General features: G+C 39.8%; 1 protein-coding gene across 3 annotated transcripts in view; it reads left to right on the top strand.

Moving 5' to 3' along the window:
• Positions 1-18,697, top strand: part of LOC149222742 (signal peptidase complex subunit 3B-like) — a 238,851-nt gene that overhangs the window by 75,494 nt on the left and 144,660 nt on the right. For all 3 annotated transcript variants that reach the window (XM_089383144.1, XM_089383142.1, XM_089383143.1), the window contains exon 3: positions 6,979-7,026. In XM_089383144.1, the coding sequence (XP_089239270.1) occupies positions 6,979-7,026 (48 nt within the window). The remainder of the gene's footprint in view (positions 1-6,978; positions 7,027-18,697) is intronic.

Below are 18,697 nucleotides of genomic sequence, written 5' to 3'. Positions count from 1 at the left end.
AGCCTACTTGCCAAACATCTTCTCATTCATCTTCCAAATTCTATACAAGTTGGTGAATTTTTTTTATGGGCAGAAGGTCCAATAATAGCTCTCACCTGCACAGGTCCCCCTCTCAATTGCATTTCAGTTTGATATCCTTGACATGATATGCTATAAGGTGAGTGATTATATATAGGAACCTTAATTCGTGAAAAATAAATAACATAGATCATTACACTTGTAATTGAGATTCCATCACAGTTCTGAACTCAAAATGATAAATGCATTGAATTCTGAGCCTCCACACACTCATATACACTGACTGATATTGACTTGTTTTCTGTGTATGAAAACCACCCAACAGTGCTATAAATTCTGTGTCAGAAGAGTAAGTTTTAACCCAGAAATTCTTCCCTCACTCAGCCTTGTTTTCTGTGCACAATCCCTCTCAAAATGCCTTAATGTATGTGCTAGACTACAACAAAAATTCTCCTTGAAATTCGCGCTTCAATTTCTGACTAGAATGCCTTACGAAATGTGCTGCTACAGCCAAAATCTGCTTCCACTGTCACCTAGGTTCTCAGGCCTTGTTTTACTGAACTGTGGCGGAAGTATAGAGGTTCAAACAGCTCGTAAGCCCCTTAGAAACTTCACTGAGTATCACACTCAGCTGTCCCACAAAACTCCACGGACTTTTGGCTTCAATCTCAGCTGGCAAACATTGAAAACTCTCTTCCCTGTGGGCGTTATGTTGTTAATTACATAGCCTTATGTACAAAATACCATGACCATCACGATTTCAACATGCAGGGATGCAGGAAAAAATGGAAGGCCACACATTATGCAGGGTGTTTCAGATCGCTCACCGCACCATTTTCTTCAAGCCAAGACTGTTCCAAGGCATATAGTCAAAGGAATTGGCTTTGCCTTTGCTTCCAATGCGCTTGAATCTGTTTTGTTTGACAATCAGTCTTAGAATTTCATCTCTCTTCTGAGGTTGTGCTTTCAGCTTCTCATCTCTATTTTATGAAAAAGAGCACAAAATAGAGGCAACAATGGTGTGTATAGACTGCGTGACAGCAAATAAATTCTCATAAACACACTCGTTTCAACTCCAATGCTTTTATTTTCCTTTTCAAATAGTGGAGTGTAAGCGATTTAGGGATTCCACAATTGCAACCTTTTAACGTAATACATATTCAACATAATACCATCAACGTATTACCTTCAACCATAACGCCAATATATGACTCAGCTAGAGGTGGTATAATGATATATGGGAATTTGTTACTAGTGGATTCAACATATGCAGTGTAGTAGCATGGTGGTATATCTCCTGTTACACCACGGGGTATACCAGCAGTAGCGGAATTGAATCGGTGGCGAGGGAGTATGACTGGAATCCGGTGAGTACTATGGAAGGCGTTATATAGAATGTGGAAGAGTTATATTATAGCGATGCAGTAGGTGTATATATGTGAGATGGTATATGGAGAGCGTGTTATATGGAAGGCGTAACTGTTATGACTGTCAGGTGGGTTTGTTATGCCAGTGCACAGAAATGGTGGGTTTGGTGTGTCACTGCACAACAATGGATAATGGTATTTCATATCAACTCCAAACCGCAGTTAACACAACGTTATCCACCATGCTTCTGGTGGGGGATATCATTCAATGGCCAGAATGCCAGGGAGTCGCCATGGAAATGTTTGTTAGACGCACATGGATCGAACGAGGGTGGTCAGAGCGAGCATACAGGGTGCATCGCGATTTATGTAGAGGGCTAGCAGTCGTGGAATCATGAGGGAGTCGCCAACCGATCAATACAATTATCAAAAATAGCTTTTTCTAGGAAAAATACAATGGTTTTTTTTTACACAGGTAAAAACAGAATAGTAGTCCGTCAAGCAAGAGAACCCTCGAAATATTTATTAGCGTTCCAACATTTTACAGCAGTCTCGATAGATATATTCATAACCTTTACAAAAATCCATTAACAATTTATGATATTTCCCGCAACAATCTTGAATCATTAAAACTTACAGCTGATGATGAATATTTCTGAAGGCAATTTTGAGTTGCATGTTAGAGACAACCACATATAAGCTAGAGGAACGACAGAGAAGCTGAGAATATTTGAGGCCAGTGGCCGTCCTTGACATAAATAGCTAGCATAGGGAGCGCTGAGCATAAATAGCTAGCATTATACAGTGGGGAATATAAACGAGCCCTCTTACTGACAGGATCTAAAAGTGCCCACGCCTTGCCTGTGCTCTGATACCATGTTAAACACACATAGGCAACAAAGGAATATGAAAGATAAAACATGAGATTGCTTCTTTTATTAACAACTGATATACATTTATAGTACATTGTTGTGACTGTTGGATTTCACATCCCAAGGTCTCTTGGACTCCTTTGTCTATTCGGCTTCCACACTAACCCATTGAGGATTAGGTGTCCAACACTTAGGAACTCCATTAAAAATATTCATTATTTTAATATCTTCCAAACCGGGTACAATCTATCCAAACCATTTCTAGGTCTTGGAGATCTCATGTGCTTTAGCCTCCACCAATTTCATGGCTAGAGCACATCCGATGCTACCCAAAATCAACACCCAACTGCTGCAAGTAACTGCCAATCCGACCATATCACGCCCTGGGTGCCTACTTGAGCCCGTATAGGGCTTTCTTCAACTTGCACACGAGTGCGCTTCTCATGAGTTTCGAAGCCTTTAGATTGTTCTATATACACCTCTTCTTCTATCACCCCATTTAAGAATGTTGTCTTAACATCCATCTGGTGAATATCCCATCCTATCTGAGCTGTTAGGGATATAACAGATCTCAGAGAGATATATTTGGCTACTGGGGTGAAGGTCTCCTCGTAGTCTATTCCTTATTTTTGTGCATACCCCTTTGCCACGAACCCAACCTTGTACTTCTCTACATTTCCATCAATAGTGTGCTTGATCTTGTAGATCCATTTGGAACTGACCACTGATCTGTTTTCCGGCCTCGGAACTACCTCCCAAACATCATTTGTCATGATAGAACTATACTCTTCTACCATGGCATCCACCCAACCCTGATGTTGTGCGACTTCCTGAAAGCCGGAGGGTTCTACAACCTGAGCTTCCAAGGCTTGATATCTATTAGATTCCCTGTGCTGTCTCTTGTTTGTCCTACAAGTTGCGATAAACTCCTCACGTCTCTCAATGTCTGATGAACTTCCCTACTAGCTCTATCACTGGTGGTGGGAGGTTCAACCATTTCCTCCTCTTGTTCCTGCTGCAACGTTTGCTAAGAACTCCCCGGATCTCCTACCCTTGAGGAAATAATGGTACTAGTCACTGTACTTGATCCCTGTGATTGTCTTCTTGCTGGTCTCACTAGCTGTCCCTGCTGCTTGACTAACAGAACTTTTGTTGATTGATTCTGATCATTTGCAGGCATCTCTTGAGATCTCCTAAAAGCTCTGTCCTCCATGAACTTTACATCTCGTCTCACTACAATCTTCCTACTGCTAGGAATGTAGATCCTATATGCCTTTGAGGTCTCGCTATACCCGACGAGGAACCCCTTCTTTGCAGTCTGATCCAATTTACTGTGTTTTTCATTTGGCACATGGCAGTAAGCTGCACTCTCAAAAATCCTTAAGTGACTTACTTCAGGCTTCTTTCCTGTGAAGACTCCCTCTGGCGTTTTCTTCCCCAATGCTCTATGAGGAGTTCTATTCTGAATGTACACTGTCGTTTTGCATGCCTATGCCCATAGAAATCTGGGCAGATCCTGATCATACAACATAACCTTTGCAGCCCCAATTATTGTTTTGTTTTTCCGCTCCGCTACTCCATCCTGCTGAGGGTTATATGGAGCTGTCCATTCTCTTTTGATGCCTTCCTTCACGCAGAAATTTGTGAATTATTTATCAATGTATTCTCCACCATTATCTGAGTGAAGCACCTTGATCTTTTTCCCTGTCGCGTTCTCTACGAGTGCCTTAAACTCTTTGAACCGATCAAAGACCTCATCTTTGGTCTTTAAGAAATAGATCCAGGTATTTTTGGAATGGTCATCAATAAAGGTGACGAAGTATTCGCCACCACTAAGAGCTCTAGTGGACATAGGGCCACAAGTATCTGAGTATATCAATCCTAACACGCCATTTGATTTGTTGTCACTTCTTGGGAATGTTGCCTTCGCGTACTTCCCAAGTATGCATCCTCTGCATACATCATTGTGCTCCGTATTGAGAACTAGAACTCCTGTTACAGTTTCTCTGAGCATTTTGAGTGCTCCATGGTGTAAATGTCCCATCCTCCTGTGCCACAATTCGTTCAACTCCTTTCCACTGCTACTGTCACTGCCTATTAGTGCCATTGGAGAATCGAGCTGCAACCTGTATAACCTATTGCTTCGAGCTCCAATTTGTTTCACCTTCTTCTAGCTTGAGTGTTTGACATACACTTTCTTCCCTATGAAGTGTACATCATACCCCTTGTCCTGCAACTGGGACACTGAAATTAGGTTCATACCCAATCCAGGCACATGTAATACATTAGTAGCATTGGTGTTGGCTCGTGACTCCCTCTGAAACTCTATGGTGCCTCTCCCTACAGGAGTACATTTAGTTTTGTTGCCCATTGTGATCTAGAAGTCCATATGCTCTTCTTGATAGCTAGAGCAATATTCTCTAACCCCTGTCATATGAGCTGAAGCTCCACTATCTATATACTAGACACCAGGTGAAGTTGATCCTGATAGGCAAGCAAATTCATCCTCCAACCTGAAAGATAAATCTGAATCATCCTGACTGTTAATTCTGTCCATAATTTTATGTGCTATTTCTCTTCCCTCTCGACGTTGAATTTTCTCAGCAAATTAATTTTAAAATTACTGTGTCCAACTAGAGATCTCCTCTGCAAAAAATATGGGGCTTCTCCCTCTGCCTTTGGACTTTCTTGATCTGGAGAAATCAAGTTTTTCTGTCGCTCTCTCAGAAAAGTTGATTTTCCTCAAGAATTACGACTTCCTGGCCAAGAGACAACGCTGCCCTCTGGGGATTCGAATTGTTGTTCACGCTGAGCAGTGAACCTCTTCCTTACTCTGCCACTGAGCTCTCCGACTGATCATATCTACTTCGATACTATGTGAAAATTTCATCTATTGCAATAACTGAAAAATATTCTTCTAATTGTCAAATAGATTATGTAGTTTATTTGCTATAGCAAATATCAAATAAATTTACTACTGCAATTTTCACAATAAATTACTGCGGAAAATAAAATGTTGGAAATAGAAAAATTCTAGCACACACATAGAAAATATTAACACAGTTATTTTTGGACAATTGTCCCTGGAAAAGCTCAATGTGGGAAAACCAATGCAGCAGATGAGGGTTTTCTTATTAATTTTCAGCAACAAATCTGAGTACAAGAATTCTGGCAATCTAGATAGAGAAAAATACCGAGAGAATTTTATAAGAAATTTCTCACTCAACACAACTTCCTGACTAAGAGATGGACCTCTACCCATACGATGGTGCCTCTGCGTCACTCTCTGCACAGTGCTCTTATGGAATACGCTCTCCCTCACGTTGCCTCTTCTTGAATTCAGAAATCTGCTTTCTGGACTCATGCTGCTACCCTCTCTCTCTCTAGCTACTCACCGTTTGACTCTATCTCCTCTAATGAATCACAACCACTAAGAAAAACGATCTTCCTGGGCAACTGAGTCACTGCACTGGTATGTTCTCCATCTACCCATCAACTTCTTCTTATAATCTTCTGTTAGAGCACCAACGACCAAGATTAAAACATAATCGATGGCCTATATTATTTCCCTGTCGATCTGTGTGAGTTTCTAGAACATTCACACCATGACTTAATTAATTCTGATTAATTAATCATATTTCCTAAGTTTAGACTTAGGAAATAGTAAAAACTGATTAATAAATCTAATTAATTCATATCTAGGTGGAATTTCAAGAAATGATTTCTGGGTATTGGAGAATACATAATTCTAGTCTCTGCACCAAATCTCGTTTTTAGAACACATACGATGCTACAAAAACTAACATAGCCCATTCTTTCCACTGAATCCCTCCATTAATCCATGCCCAGATGTGTCCATGATAAGCAAACTACAATACTCAATTACCAAATGACAAGGCATACCTTTAGGTTCAAGAGGCCCACCTTCAAACATACCATCATGGCAGATGGGTGAGGGACCACATGGCTGGCTCAGGTGGCAGAGAATTGACACAATAAGCTAGTTGGCAGCTGCAAGGGGCTGTTGGCTGCCAACTGAGGAACATCTTGGAGAAAAAAAATTCTCCTAGGGATATCACCCACAAAATGGTGGGTAATAGGTACCATTAGTAAATGTTCTAGTTCATGATCTGGAGTTTCCTCATTAAAAGATCATAAAGCTCAAGTCGTGAATACGTTTACCACCAAATTGTTGGAAGGAAGATAATGTGATTCAACATATAGGTACCTATCCATGTGAGTCTTCTTTCATTATACTTGATGTGCCTTCTTAAAGGCCAGGACATCTAGAAATGGAAGGATGTTATTGTCTTCAAACTCCATAGTGAATTTTATATGATCAAGTTGTCTATTTAGATTTTCTAGGAATCTGTTCAAACTCTTTTCTGTGTGGCTGGATTATGTTTGTATTGTCAACGAAATATAAGGGAATCAAGTTACAGCTTTTGAGTGTAATTCCCTGATGTCTTGTTTTAAATATATAGCTCAAATTTGTAGATTTGCAATGCCTTGCTACATTTTAATATGGGAATGTAAGAGATGTCAATGTTTTCTTCATTAATGAAAATCTCTATAATGCATTAAAATTCAGTAGTTCCCTTTCATGATATATTGAATTTTTTTCCAATACTTAATACATCTCTCATTATTTGAAATTTTATGAATAAGCTGTTTATTATATGAAGGATATTTACCCTTTTTTTTGGCTTTTTCATTACTAGGTCTATGGTGTTGATGGGTCACACACTCAACATAGTCATAAAGACAAGGTATGTTTTCTCTATTGAAAATACACTTTTTTGCTATATATGATAATGCAAAGTGGTTATATATTCGATAAATGTTGTTTAGTGACCATTTCATAGCTTGATCTTTCTTTTATTTTTTTCATGACTTTTATGATTATCACAAGCATTGGAAAAAATAATACTATGTGATTTGTAAATGTTGATTACTACTTTTTTTATTGGAAAATCCATCTTATATTCATAGAAAAATATTTACAAACCAAAAAAACAAAAAGTGGATGGGTATATACAATGAACATCATAACCTTTTCTGAGGAGCTACTAGAGCAAAAATAAAAGCAAACTTTTCAGTGTGATCCAAATATTGAGCATCTTTTATAAGAAAAATTCCTTTGGGTTGTTACCCACCAAAAGTGGGTAACCCCTAGGAGAAATTTTTTTCTACCCATGGGTCAGCTAGCCATCTAGCAGCCCTATGATGATCCACAGGTAGCTTTACTTTAGAGCTCTCCATGTATGCTTTGGTCAGTGCTCTCTCCCATCTAGCATACTTCTTGCAGGAATATGGGTCATCTATTAGAGGGTACACCAACCATTTTTGTAATCATGTGCTTTCATTTAATGTTTGGGGCATATTAATGTGGATCATAGGCCAAGATGGATGATGGACCACTGTTGATTGTACCCTTGTTCCCATACACGTTATAAAATGAATAATATATGCAAGTATCAACTATATAGCCTTTCAAAAATTGATTTTCAATAATCAGGGCACAAATTAGCAAAATCTAGAAGCAACAATTCCATAGATTAGACAAATTCAAGATAAAATTCATCAACAAAGAGCACTTACAAGACAACATGTTGTATATCCATCCATAATCCAAAGAAATAGCTCCAAAGATAATCCAAGAAAGCTTCCATACATCAAATGATCTCTCTATTATTTATACATGTCTAATGAACAATAATTAGCCTAAAAGACCCTCTTAGTTGTAAAATAATGGGAAAAACTAATTGAGGTTACAAGCCAACCTCATAGACAATGTAAAAACATAATAAATCACCCACAAGAGGGCTATTATGCTAACGTCATGCATGCGTGGGCCTTTTGGAGGCATGTGTTGGGTTCCTCTAGTACCAAGTTGAGTGAAGAGGGATCCAAAAATCATCCTCTAGTGGTTCGCCCCTAGATCTCTATGCACATCATCGTGTGGACCCCAATTGTTTGGGGCACAAAATGGGTCTTATGGGTCTCCTGGTGAAAGAATAGCTTGATTCTAATCCAATGTTGAGGTCTCAGAGGATGATGCTAGCCCTCCAATGTCTCAAGGGGTGACACAAAGCTCATTTGTGCCTCATATCAGCGGTAAAAGCATGTATACACTAATAAGCTGGCTGGGGGCATGTTACCAACCATTTTATGGTTAGTATCCCTAAGAGAATTTTCTTCTCCAAGATAGTCCTCAGCGGACAGCCAACAAGCCCTTGCAGCCACCAACTAGCTCATTGTGCCATTTTCTTTGCCACCTGTGCCAGCCATGTGGTTACTCGCCCATCTCCCATGATCGTATGTTTGAAGGTGGGCCTCCTGAATCTAAAGGTATGCCTTGTCATTTGGAAATTGAGTATTGTAGTTTGCTTATCATGGACACTTCTGGCCATGGCTTAATGGGGGGGATTCGGCAGAAAGAATTGGCTAGGTATGTGCTTTTTTCCCCTAAACCCCTTTTAGGAATTAACCTTGGATTCTAGTCTCGTGGGATCTCTTTTACTGACCATTTGGTTCCAAGGATGGTATTTCACGGGAAACCCCGATTTTGGTTGCGTGGTTCCGCTCCCTTATCCGCTTATATTACCCTCTTTCCATTCATTATCACCTCATTCATCATTTCTCCCACTTGGTTGCACATTCCTCCATTAGGTCCACATGGGGTTAGCATGCCGCTTCCCCTAGCCCACACTTTGGGTCATTGCTTGGAATGAAGCCCGGAGGTTGATGCAGCTAAAAAGAAAGATAAAGCATATATGACCACATTCAACAGGGAAATGTACCACAAAATGCAAAAGATGGCTAGGACAAACACATTTAGCACTTGGGAAAAAGCCAATACATGAGCTCTACCCCATCATCATGGCCACCACCCTGGTTCCTACAGGTTCTATGAACCTCCTTGATCATATAGGAACCGATGATTGTCCCAATCCCTGGTGGGCAATGAACCGCCCCACCTTAAAAGGGGGTATTCACTGCCATATCTTATACATCACGCTCTGGCCCCTTGAGCCCCAAGCAGTTAGTCAAAGAAAATCATAAGAAGGAAAAAGGCATATAAAGAAGGGTGGAAAAATCAAGGCCAGGGCACCTCATGTACCATGATTTCTCCCTCCTATACATTGTAAACCCAAGTGTGGGCTTCCCTCTTATTAGCTACCCTTGTACCCCAACATGTGACCTAGGGCTGCCCCTTCTCATCCCCTACTTCATTCACCTATCTTTCACATGCCACTACCTTTTGAAGGATTTAACCTAACTATATCATCCCATTTAGAATTAGAAACCACCTAATAGGATTATTGGTTAACCCCATTTGGAGTTTAGGAGACATTGGCACATCCGGAAGCCCATTATGGAAGGGCGGGCCATTATGAAGTCCCCACCTGTGGTCCATGATTAGACAAGCTCATTTACTCAATTTCTCTAATGACTTGTTGTAATGGAAGGATAGGGGACGCATTGGATCTTATGCAGGAATGCAGATGGTCTCCATTTTGGGTTTGGTCTCCCTATACGGGGTCCTAATCCTCTAGAGGGCTATATTGGCACATGTAGGGTAAGTGTTGAGAGCCATGGGCCTCCACAGCAACAAATTTCACTCCATGGATCCCCACAGTTGCAAATTTCACTCCATGGATCCCCACAACCATTCATAGATAGCTATTCAGAGATTGCTTGTGTTTCACTTATTAGATAAGGAGGATGCACCTGATCCATCTTGCCTAGACGACTGCAGATCTACACCATACACTTGGAAGATGATCTAGGAATTTCACGATGATGTGACATCACCTACACCATCATCCTAGCCCTTGTAGGAGATCTACAGGCATCTTCGATTTGTTTGGAGACCCATGAGGACACTTGGGTGCCCCCACATGTCATTTGGAGCACCACAAGTTATTACAAGGGGCCAACCCCTTGTCCACTGCTTTTGAGGATCCTATTCTTCATTGTGGTGCCCATGGACCTCATTAGGCCTCTTAGAAGGCCCTACGACATGCATAGATTATTATTTGACCTTTTGAGAGACTTACCTTTTTCATTTATGAGCTAGTTTGGTAGGCTTGTCACCAAAAGTTGGATTATTAGAACATTATTTTATTTTTGGGGCTTATGTAGGCCAAGGAGGCTAATTCGAACTCCTAAGTTGTGTATAAATATAAGTGAGATAAACTCATTTTCTTATCATCACTTGGATGGATCATTAGCTCTTGTGAGAATTTCACATTCTTTGGAGGAGGAGATTTTTCGATGAATGGATGAATTTTGATGTTTGGTTAAATCTTCTTTGTCTTGGAGCTTCTCTTGTTGGTAAGTTTGATGATTAGAGATATTCTTTGTTGGAAATAATACTAAGAGGGGGGGTGAATCAGTGTTATCAAGTCAATTATTTTCTTTTTCAAACCCAGATCATATACGCTACTTCAGTTAGTTAAAACCGCGTATATACGCAACTACAGATAAGGAAACCCGCGTATACCATGCAGACTTATAATTTAATTTATCTTAGAAATGTTGATCATTAATCTGTGTATCAGAATCAAATAAACAGTAACCAGAAACAGTGAAATAGAGCAGAAGACAATCACACACAAGAACACAAGATATAAGGTGGAAACCCAATGTGGGTGAAAACCACTTGCTGCAATTCATCTCTATCTTCTTTTAATTAGAAACTTCTTTTTACAATGTTTCTGTACTGGTGCAGTCCTTTACCAGTACGCAGGCTGCTACCTGCAGAGAGCTACAACCCTCTCTCGTTCTCCAGCTTTTCCTGGAAGGGAGCTACAACCCCCTTAGCTCTTGTACTAGCTGGGATACTAGTACATAGGCTACTACCTGCAGAAGGCTACAACCTTCTCTTTGCTTCCAGGGACCATGTTTCATAAATTTTCAGACTGGATCCATGAACATCAATCAATCATCAAGAATTTCTGCATCAAACAATCTCCTTTCCACCAATTAACACTGAATCAAATAGACACTTCTCTGACAGCTGTACCCAGAACACAGTAACAGTAACCACACACCAATTCTGAACCCAGAACACTGCAGCAATAAACAGAAGCAGCTAGAACACAATTCAAGAGACGTACGCTACTTCAGTAACTAGAAACCTTCGTGCATACGCTTCTGTGTTTGGACCAACCTGCGTATACGCTGTTTTTACTCGCAGAACCAGCATGTATACGCGCCTTAGCTTCGCTGAACCTGTGTACAGATCTATAAAGGATAATTCACTCTTTCAAACATTTAGACATTAGTTAACCCAGATTACCAGATTTATAGATCAAGCATGCGCCACATATAACATATCAAAATCATACAAAGATACTATTATTCAAGCCTTAAGATTTTGACCCATCAATAGAACTTATCCTTCTCCTTGCGCTCAGGTTCTTCCTTCATTCAGATCCAGATCTGCACCATAACCCAATCACCAGTATTCCAGATCTAGCACTTTATCAGATATTCAATAATTCAGATGATCCTTTGCCAAATGATCTCCTTCCTCTTTTATAGTCTTAGCCCTTTCACAATACCATGGTCCAAAACCATAAAAAATCAATACCATGGACCCAATACTTGGGATCAACACTTCTGACGAGATACCATGGCCCAAAACCATAGGTTCAAATACCAAGGACTAAATACCACGGACCAAAAATAAGTTCTCCCACATGTACGCGCTTTTCCTTGCATGAAAGTGCATGTATACGTATACGCGACTTTTGAACGACTAACCCGCGTGTATACGCGTCTTCATCATGGTGAACCTGCATATATATATTTTTCTTTCATTCTGAGAGCCTGGATTGAGGTCTGTCACCAGAGAGAGTTTCCATCAAGGACAACACCTGTGCCATAGCACCAAACCTGTGCCATAATGCCAACAATCTCCCCCTTTGGACTTGATGGCAACCTCAAGATCCTCAAAGTCATTCTCCCCCTTTGTCATCAAGGGCAAAGGGTTGTGCTCCCTCTGAGTACATGCTGAAATCTCTGCTCTGCTGTGCTGACCATGCTCCCCCTGACTGTAGGCAAGATCTGCAAAAAGATGTTCTTCAAGAAGAACCATGACTTATACATCATAAAAGACCTTCCTATCACCAAAAGACTCTATACATACATCCATCACCCAACCAAGTGGGGATCATCCACCCAACCAAGTGGGGATACACCAGAAATTTACATATGACAACCAAGTACATTACATCATTCATCCCAGGCATAGTGGGGAAACCAAAATAGGCCGTTACATGACCTTGACAATAAACGATATACATGACATAGAGATGAAATATCTAGAGCAAGACTTATGAAAGTCACTAATAACTGATATCAGCAGCATCTGTCAATCACTATTCAGATCAGCAACCATGTTTTCCTTCTGTTCTCCTTCTGCAGCTGATCCACCTGAACCCAAAACAGCTTGTGTACTCGAACCAAGAGCTTCTAATGTAATGCCAACAATGCATTATCAGAAGTTTATCTGCTCCCCCTGAACCTGTGCCAGATGGTCTCTGTCAGACCCATATCAGACTCTCTTCAACTAGAGTTTGTCCCCACTGATTTCTTTCAAACTACCATATACGCGACTGTCTCTGCATAAACCGGCGTATGTACGCGGATCCTCCTCAGGCAACTCGCGTACACCCACTTTTCTCTGAAACAGACAAGTTTCAACAGCAAGATGATGCATCAACTACTCCTAGCTTCTATCTGAGGTATTCAAAAGTTTCCCTGGGTAGTGGTTTGGTGAGAATATCAGCAGCTTGTTCCTTAGAGGGAACATACTCCAATTTGACCTTTTGTTCCAACACTTGTTCCCGGAGAAAATGATACTTGATTGGTATGTGCTTAGTCTTTGAATGCATGACAGGATTCTTTGAGATACTGATAGCACTTGTATTATCACATAAGATGGAGATAGGTGGAGTACAAGTGATTTGAAAATCCTGCAAAGTTTGCATCATCCAAAGGAGTTGTGTGCAACAAGATGCGGCAGCCACATATTCTGCTTCAGCTGTAGATAAAGCAATCGAACTCTGTTTCTTGCTGAACCAAGATACTAATCTGGAACCCATAAAGAATGCACCACCACTTGTGCTTTTTCTGTCATCCACGCTTCCAACCCAATCTGCATCTATATAAGCATGAAGAGTGAGATCTGTATCTCTCGGATACCACAGGCCATAGTTTTGAGTTCCTTGAAGATACTTGAAAATTCTCTTTACTGCCTGAAGATGAGTTTCCTTAGGATTTGCCTGAAATCTTCCAACCATTCCCACTGCATGCATGATGTCTGGTCGGGTACCTGTTAAATAGAGCAGACTTCCAATCATGGATCTATAAGTTGGTTGATGCACTGCTGCTGATTCATCATTTGCACTGAGGCTGCATCCTGTAACCATAGGGGTACATATTGGTTTCGAATCTTCCATGCCATACTTCTTCAAAATTTGCTTGAGGTACTTGGTTTGAGATAAAAAGATACCGCCTTCATTTTGTTGGATTTGTAATCCAAGAAAATATGTCAGTTCTCCAAGCAAGGACATTTCGAATTCTTTCTGCATCACCAAGGCAAAGTTTTGACTCATAGCTTCTTCATTGCTGCCAAAGATGATATCATCAACATACACAACAAGTATTAGCAATTTGTTATTTTCAATTTTTATATAAAGATTGCTATCTGCTGATCCTTTTGAGAAACCTTGTTGATGAAGATATTTGTCCAGACGATAATACCAAGCCCTTGGAGCTTGTTTAAGACCATAGAGAGCCTTCTTAAGTCTGCATACAAGTTTTGGATCATTTCCAAGGATGAATCCATCTAGTTGCTCAATATACACTTCTTCTTCTAAGTCTCCATTCAGAAAAGTTGATTTCACGTCCATTTGAAATACTTTGAACTTCTGAAAGCTTGAGAGAGCAAGGAACATTCGGATGGCCTCAAGTCTAGCAACGGGAGCAAAAGTTTCTTCAAAGTCTATTCCTTCTTGTTGAGCATACCCTTTACAAACAAGTCTGGCCTTGTTTCTAATAACTTCCCCATTTTCATTCAATTTTTTTTTGAATATCCATTTTGTCCCTATGACATTCTTATCTTTTGGTCTAGGAACCAACTCCCAAGTGTTATTCTTTTCAATCTGCTCAAGTTCTTCATCCATTGCCTTGACCCAGCATTCATCTTTGCATGCCTCTTTTACATTTTGTGGTTCAGTGGAGGAGAGCAATGCCAAATAGCTTGAAGCTTCTGCAATTGTTCTTCTTGTTTGTATACCTGCCTCTTTCTGCCCAGAATTTGAGATTCTGGATGATTCTTTTGAACGTATCTGGATGGAGTCTTATCTTCTATCCTTATCTGTTCTTCTGGTGCCTCTTGAGCTTCTTCTTCATCATGATTCTGATTTGATGTTGAAGGATAGTCCTCATCATCTTCAAAATTTTCGGAACTTACTTGCCTAGGAATGTTTCCTTCTTCGTCAACCACTACATCAATGCTGTCAACAATTCTTCCAAGTCTTTTATTGTAACACTTGTATGCTTTGCTGTGGGGAGAGTAACCAAGGAGAATGCCTTCATCTGCTCTAGTTTCAAACTTGCCAAGATTTTCATCAGTATTTTTGATATAGCATTTGCTTCCAAAAATTTTGAAGTATTTTACCGAAGGAGTCTCACCATACTAGAGCTCATGAGGAGTTTGAGTGCTGTTTACCCGGACGTTTGTCTTGTTGAGAATAACAACTGCAGCAAATGCAGCTTCACCCCAGAAAGTTGCGGGAGTTCCAGACTCATCCATCATAGCACGAGCCATTTGTTGAACTGTTCTGTTCATCCTTTCCACTGCTCCATTTTGCTGAGGAGACTTTGCAGTAGAGAATTCCCTTCTTATTCCATGTTCTTCACAAAAATCGAAAAATTCATTTGAGGTAAACTCCCCACCTTTATCAGACCTGAGGCATTTGATTTTGTGATTTGATTCGTTTTCAACCAAGGCTTTGAAAGATTTGAATTTTTCGAAGGCTTCATCTTTGTGCTTCATAAGTCCTATCCAACACATCCTGGAAAAATCGTCAATGAATAATATAAAGTATTCTTCTCCCCGAGGTGACCTTTTCCTAGATGGACCACATACATCAGTATAATGTATGTGCGGAACGATAGTGTTTATATGCTCATAGAAATTTCGATGCACATTTGATATTCTGATATGCTTTTATAGTGAAGTAACAATATCAACATCCGAGAATTGGACTTTTCTACGATAATGACATGGTTTCTTATTCCTCACTAATTAGTTTAATATGGTTTCTTATTCCTCACTAATTAGTTTAATAGGGAGGTTGAATGCTTTAATCTACATTATTTTATCTATCTACACAAGCTCATGTTCTTGAGACTTGAGGCATTTGATTTTGTGATTTGATTCGTTTTCAACCAAGGCTTTGAAAGATTTGAATTTTTCGAAGGCTTCATCTTTGAGCTTCATAAGTCCTATCCAACACATCCTGGAAAAATCGTCAATGAATAATATAGAGTATTCTTCTCCCCGAGGTGACCTTTTCCTAGATGGACCACATACATCAGTATGGACAAGTTCAAGTGGCCTGCTCGCTGATCCTTCCTTCTCAGGGAAGTTAGTTCTGGTTTGCTTACCAAACTGACATGATTTGCATATTGTATTGTCTGGAATTCTGATGTCTGGAAGACCACGAACTGCCTGGTATTTGCACGCTTTCCTTATTTGTGAAAAGCTTAGATGCCCCAATCTCCGGTGCCATAGCCAGTGTTCATCATTCTTGCTTAGATAGCATTGATGTTGTCCTTCTTTGAATATGTATAAATTATTTGGAGTTCTTATGCCTCTTATCACTGTTTTTCCTGTATCAAGATCACAAACACTACATCCATTTGATCGAAATATTACCTCAGTTCCTTGATCGCACATCTGACTGACACTCAATAGATTATGCTTTAAGCCATCAACATACATAACATTTCCAGCTTTGACCTTTTCTTTCAACTGAATAGAACCTTTACCTTTTATGAGTGCAGGGGTGTCATTTCCAAATGAGACCTTCTTCTCCTTCTCTAAGGCACTATATGATTGAAGTTTTTCCTTATCACCCATCATATGTTTCGAACATCCACTGTCGATGTACCATTGATTTTCCTGCCCTTCCGCATATAAGGCTATACCACATCTTTCTGGTTGCGGTTCTTTCATTCTCCATGTTTTGGCACTTGAGGCTTGTTCCTTCTGAGTTGTTTGCCGAAACCTGCTCCTACATTTAGAATCTTCATGACCGAAGTTGTTACAAATAGAACATTCAATTTCATTTTCAAGGGCAGAAAAGTTATTGTAGGTCCTTTTCGTGATCCCAGTCATACTTCTTTGTTTTTGAGCTTCTCTAGTCATGATTGTCTTATAGGCAACACATTGAGCTGCTTTGTGACCAAAGTTATGACAAGAGAAACATTGGCCATTGAAGAAACTCCTGTGATTATCAAATCTACCAGCCAAATGATTGTAGTTTCTATTGACATCCATTCTTGAGGCAAATTGAGAAGGTTTTACTTGTGGCTGATTGTAGCTTTTGTTAATCCTTAAAGTAGATTGCCCCCGATGTACCTGGTAGTCTTTGTTCGTTCTTGAGGTAAATTGTCCCTGATTTACCTGGTGAGCAGCATTGTGCCTTTGTTGTTGATTGTCAGTCGTTTCACTTCTCCTTGCTGCATCAAGATAACTTTTGGAAGTGGATAGCTTCTGCGCTTGACATGATTCTTCATTATATCCCAGACCTGTCTTAATTAGTGGAGAATGCTGCACTTCGATAATCTCATCTAGAGTTTCAGATCCTTTAGTAAATCTAAGATTAAGAGTTTTTGTTTTCTCAATCTTTTTTCTGAGTCCCACAATTTCACATTCTAACTTTTCATGATGTTTTTCCTTTTCAGCAAGTTGAAATTGCAGAGTATCTATGATCATATTCTTTTCTTCTAAGCAAATTTTGAGTTTAGAAATCTCTTCATAAAGACCTTCTTCATCTATAGCATCCAAGAAATCATCATCTTCAAAAGCCATTAAAAGTCTATAATTGTTACCTTGTTCATCTTCATCACTATTTGAAAGTCCATCACTGTCTTCATGAGTGTAATAGCTTTTCTTATTTACATTCTGTTTCTTGTTCCATCTAACAGGTTCCTTACCTTTGTCAAGCTTATGAGGACACTTGGCAGCATAGTGATCGACTCTTCCACAAGCAAAGCATTTGAAAGGTAACTTACCTCTGAATCTTTCAGCACGCCATTGAAGGTTCTTAACAAAATTTGATTCTTCCTCTTCTTTTGACATATGTCCTGACTCATAGTAATCTCCTTTCCCTGAAGCCTTGAATGCAGCTTCTCTCCTGTCTGATGGTCCTCCTTTCCTCATTTCGTAAGCAGTTAGAATTCTGTGCAGATGTGACATGGTAAGGTTCTGTAGATTCAGTTTTTCTTCTATTGCAGAAACTTTTGATTCAAACTTAGAGGACAAAGATCTTAGAACCTTTCAACCATAACGACCTCTTTTAGTTCTTCACCCAAGTTTTTCATACAATTAACAATCTCATCTATACGTAGGAAATAGTTAGCCACACTTTCATCATTGTACATTCTGAGATTTTCTTACTGAATTCTAAGGGTTTGAAGTTTTGCTCATTTTACCTGTTCATCTCCTTCATAGCTCAGAACGATCTTGTCCCATATTTCTTTTGCGGATTTATACTGCATAACCTTGACGAGTTCTGATTGAGATAGACATCCTAATAGAGTATTGACAGCCTTTGCATTTGTTTCATATTGCTTCTTACTAGCCGAACCTGTAGGAGTTGCTGAAGGAAAAGTGTACCCTGTATCTATGATGTCCTAGACTTCTGTACCAAGAGATTGAAGATAGGCTGTGACTCTTACCTTCCAATAGACGAAGTTGGTTCCATAAAAAATGGTGGCCTGATTGATGCTTCTCTCTTGTAGTTGCTCATGATGTTAGATCTTCCTTCAAGCGATCAAGCTTCTTCTGAAGGACCTGCTCTGATTCCAATTGTTGGAAATAATACTAAGAGGGGGGGTGAATCAGTATTATCAAGTCAATTATTTTCTTTTTCAAACCCAAATCATATACGCTACTTCAGTTAGTTAAAACCGCGTATATACGCAACTACAGATAAGGAAACCCGCGTATACCATGCAGACTTATAATTTAATTTATCTTACAGATGTTGATCATTAATCTGTGTATCAGAATCAAATAAACAGTAACCAGAAACAGTGAAACAGAGCAGAAGACAATCACACACAAGAACACAAGATATAAGGTGGAAACCCAATGTGGGTGAAAACCACCTGCTGCAATTCGTCTCTATC

Source organism: Pinus tabuliformis, chromosome Q (genome assembly GCF_031772625.1).
Source record: "Pinus tabuliformis cultivar Carrire ecotype Pingquan chromosome Q, CPIR1, whole genome shotgun sequence".
Lineage (NCBI taxonomy): Eukaryota > Viridiplantae > Streptophyta > Pinopsida > Pinales > Pinaceae > Pinus > Pinus tabuliformis.
This window is presented reverse-complemented; position numbering and strand designations above follow the sequence as displayed.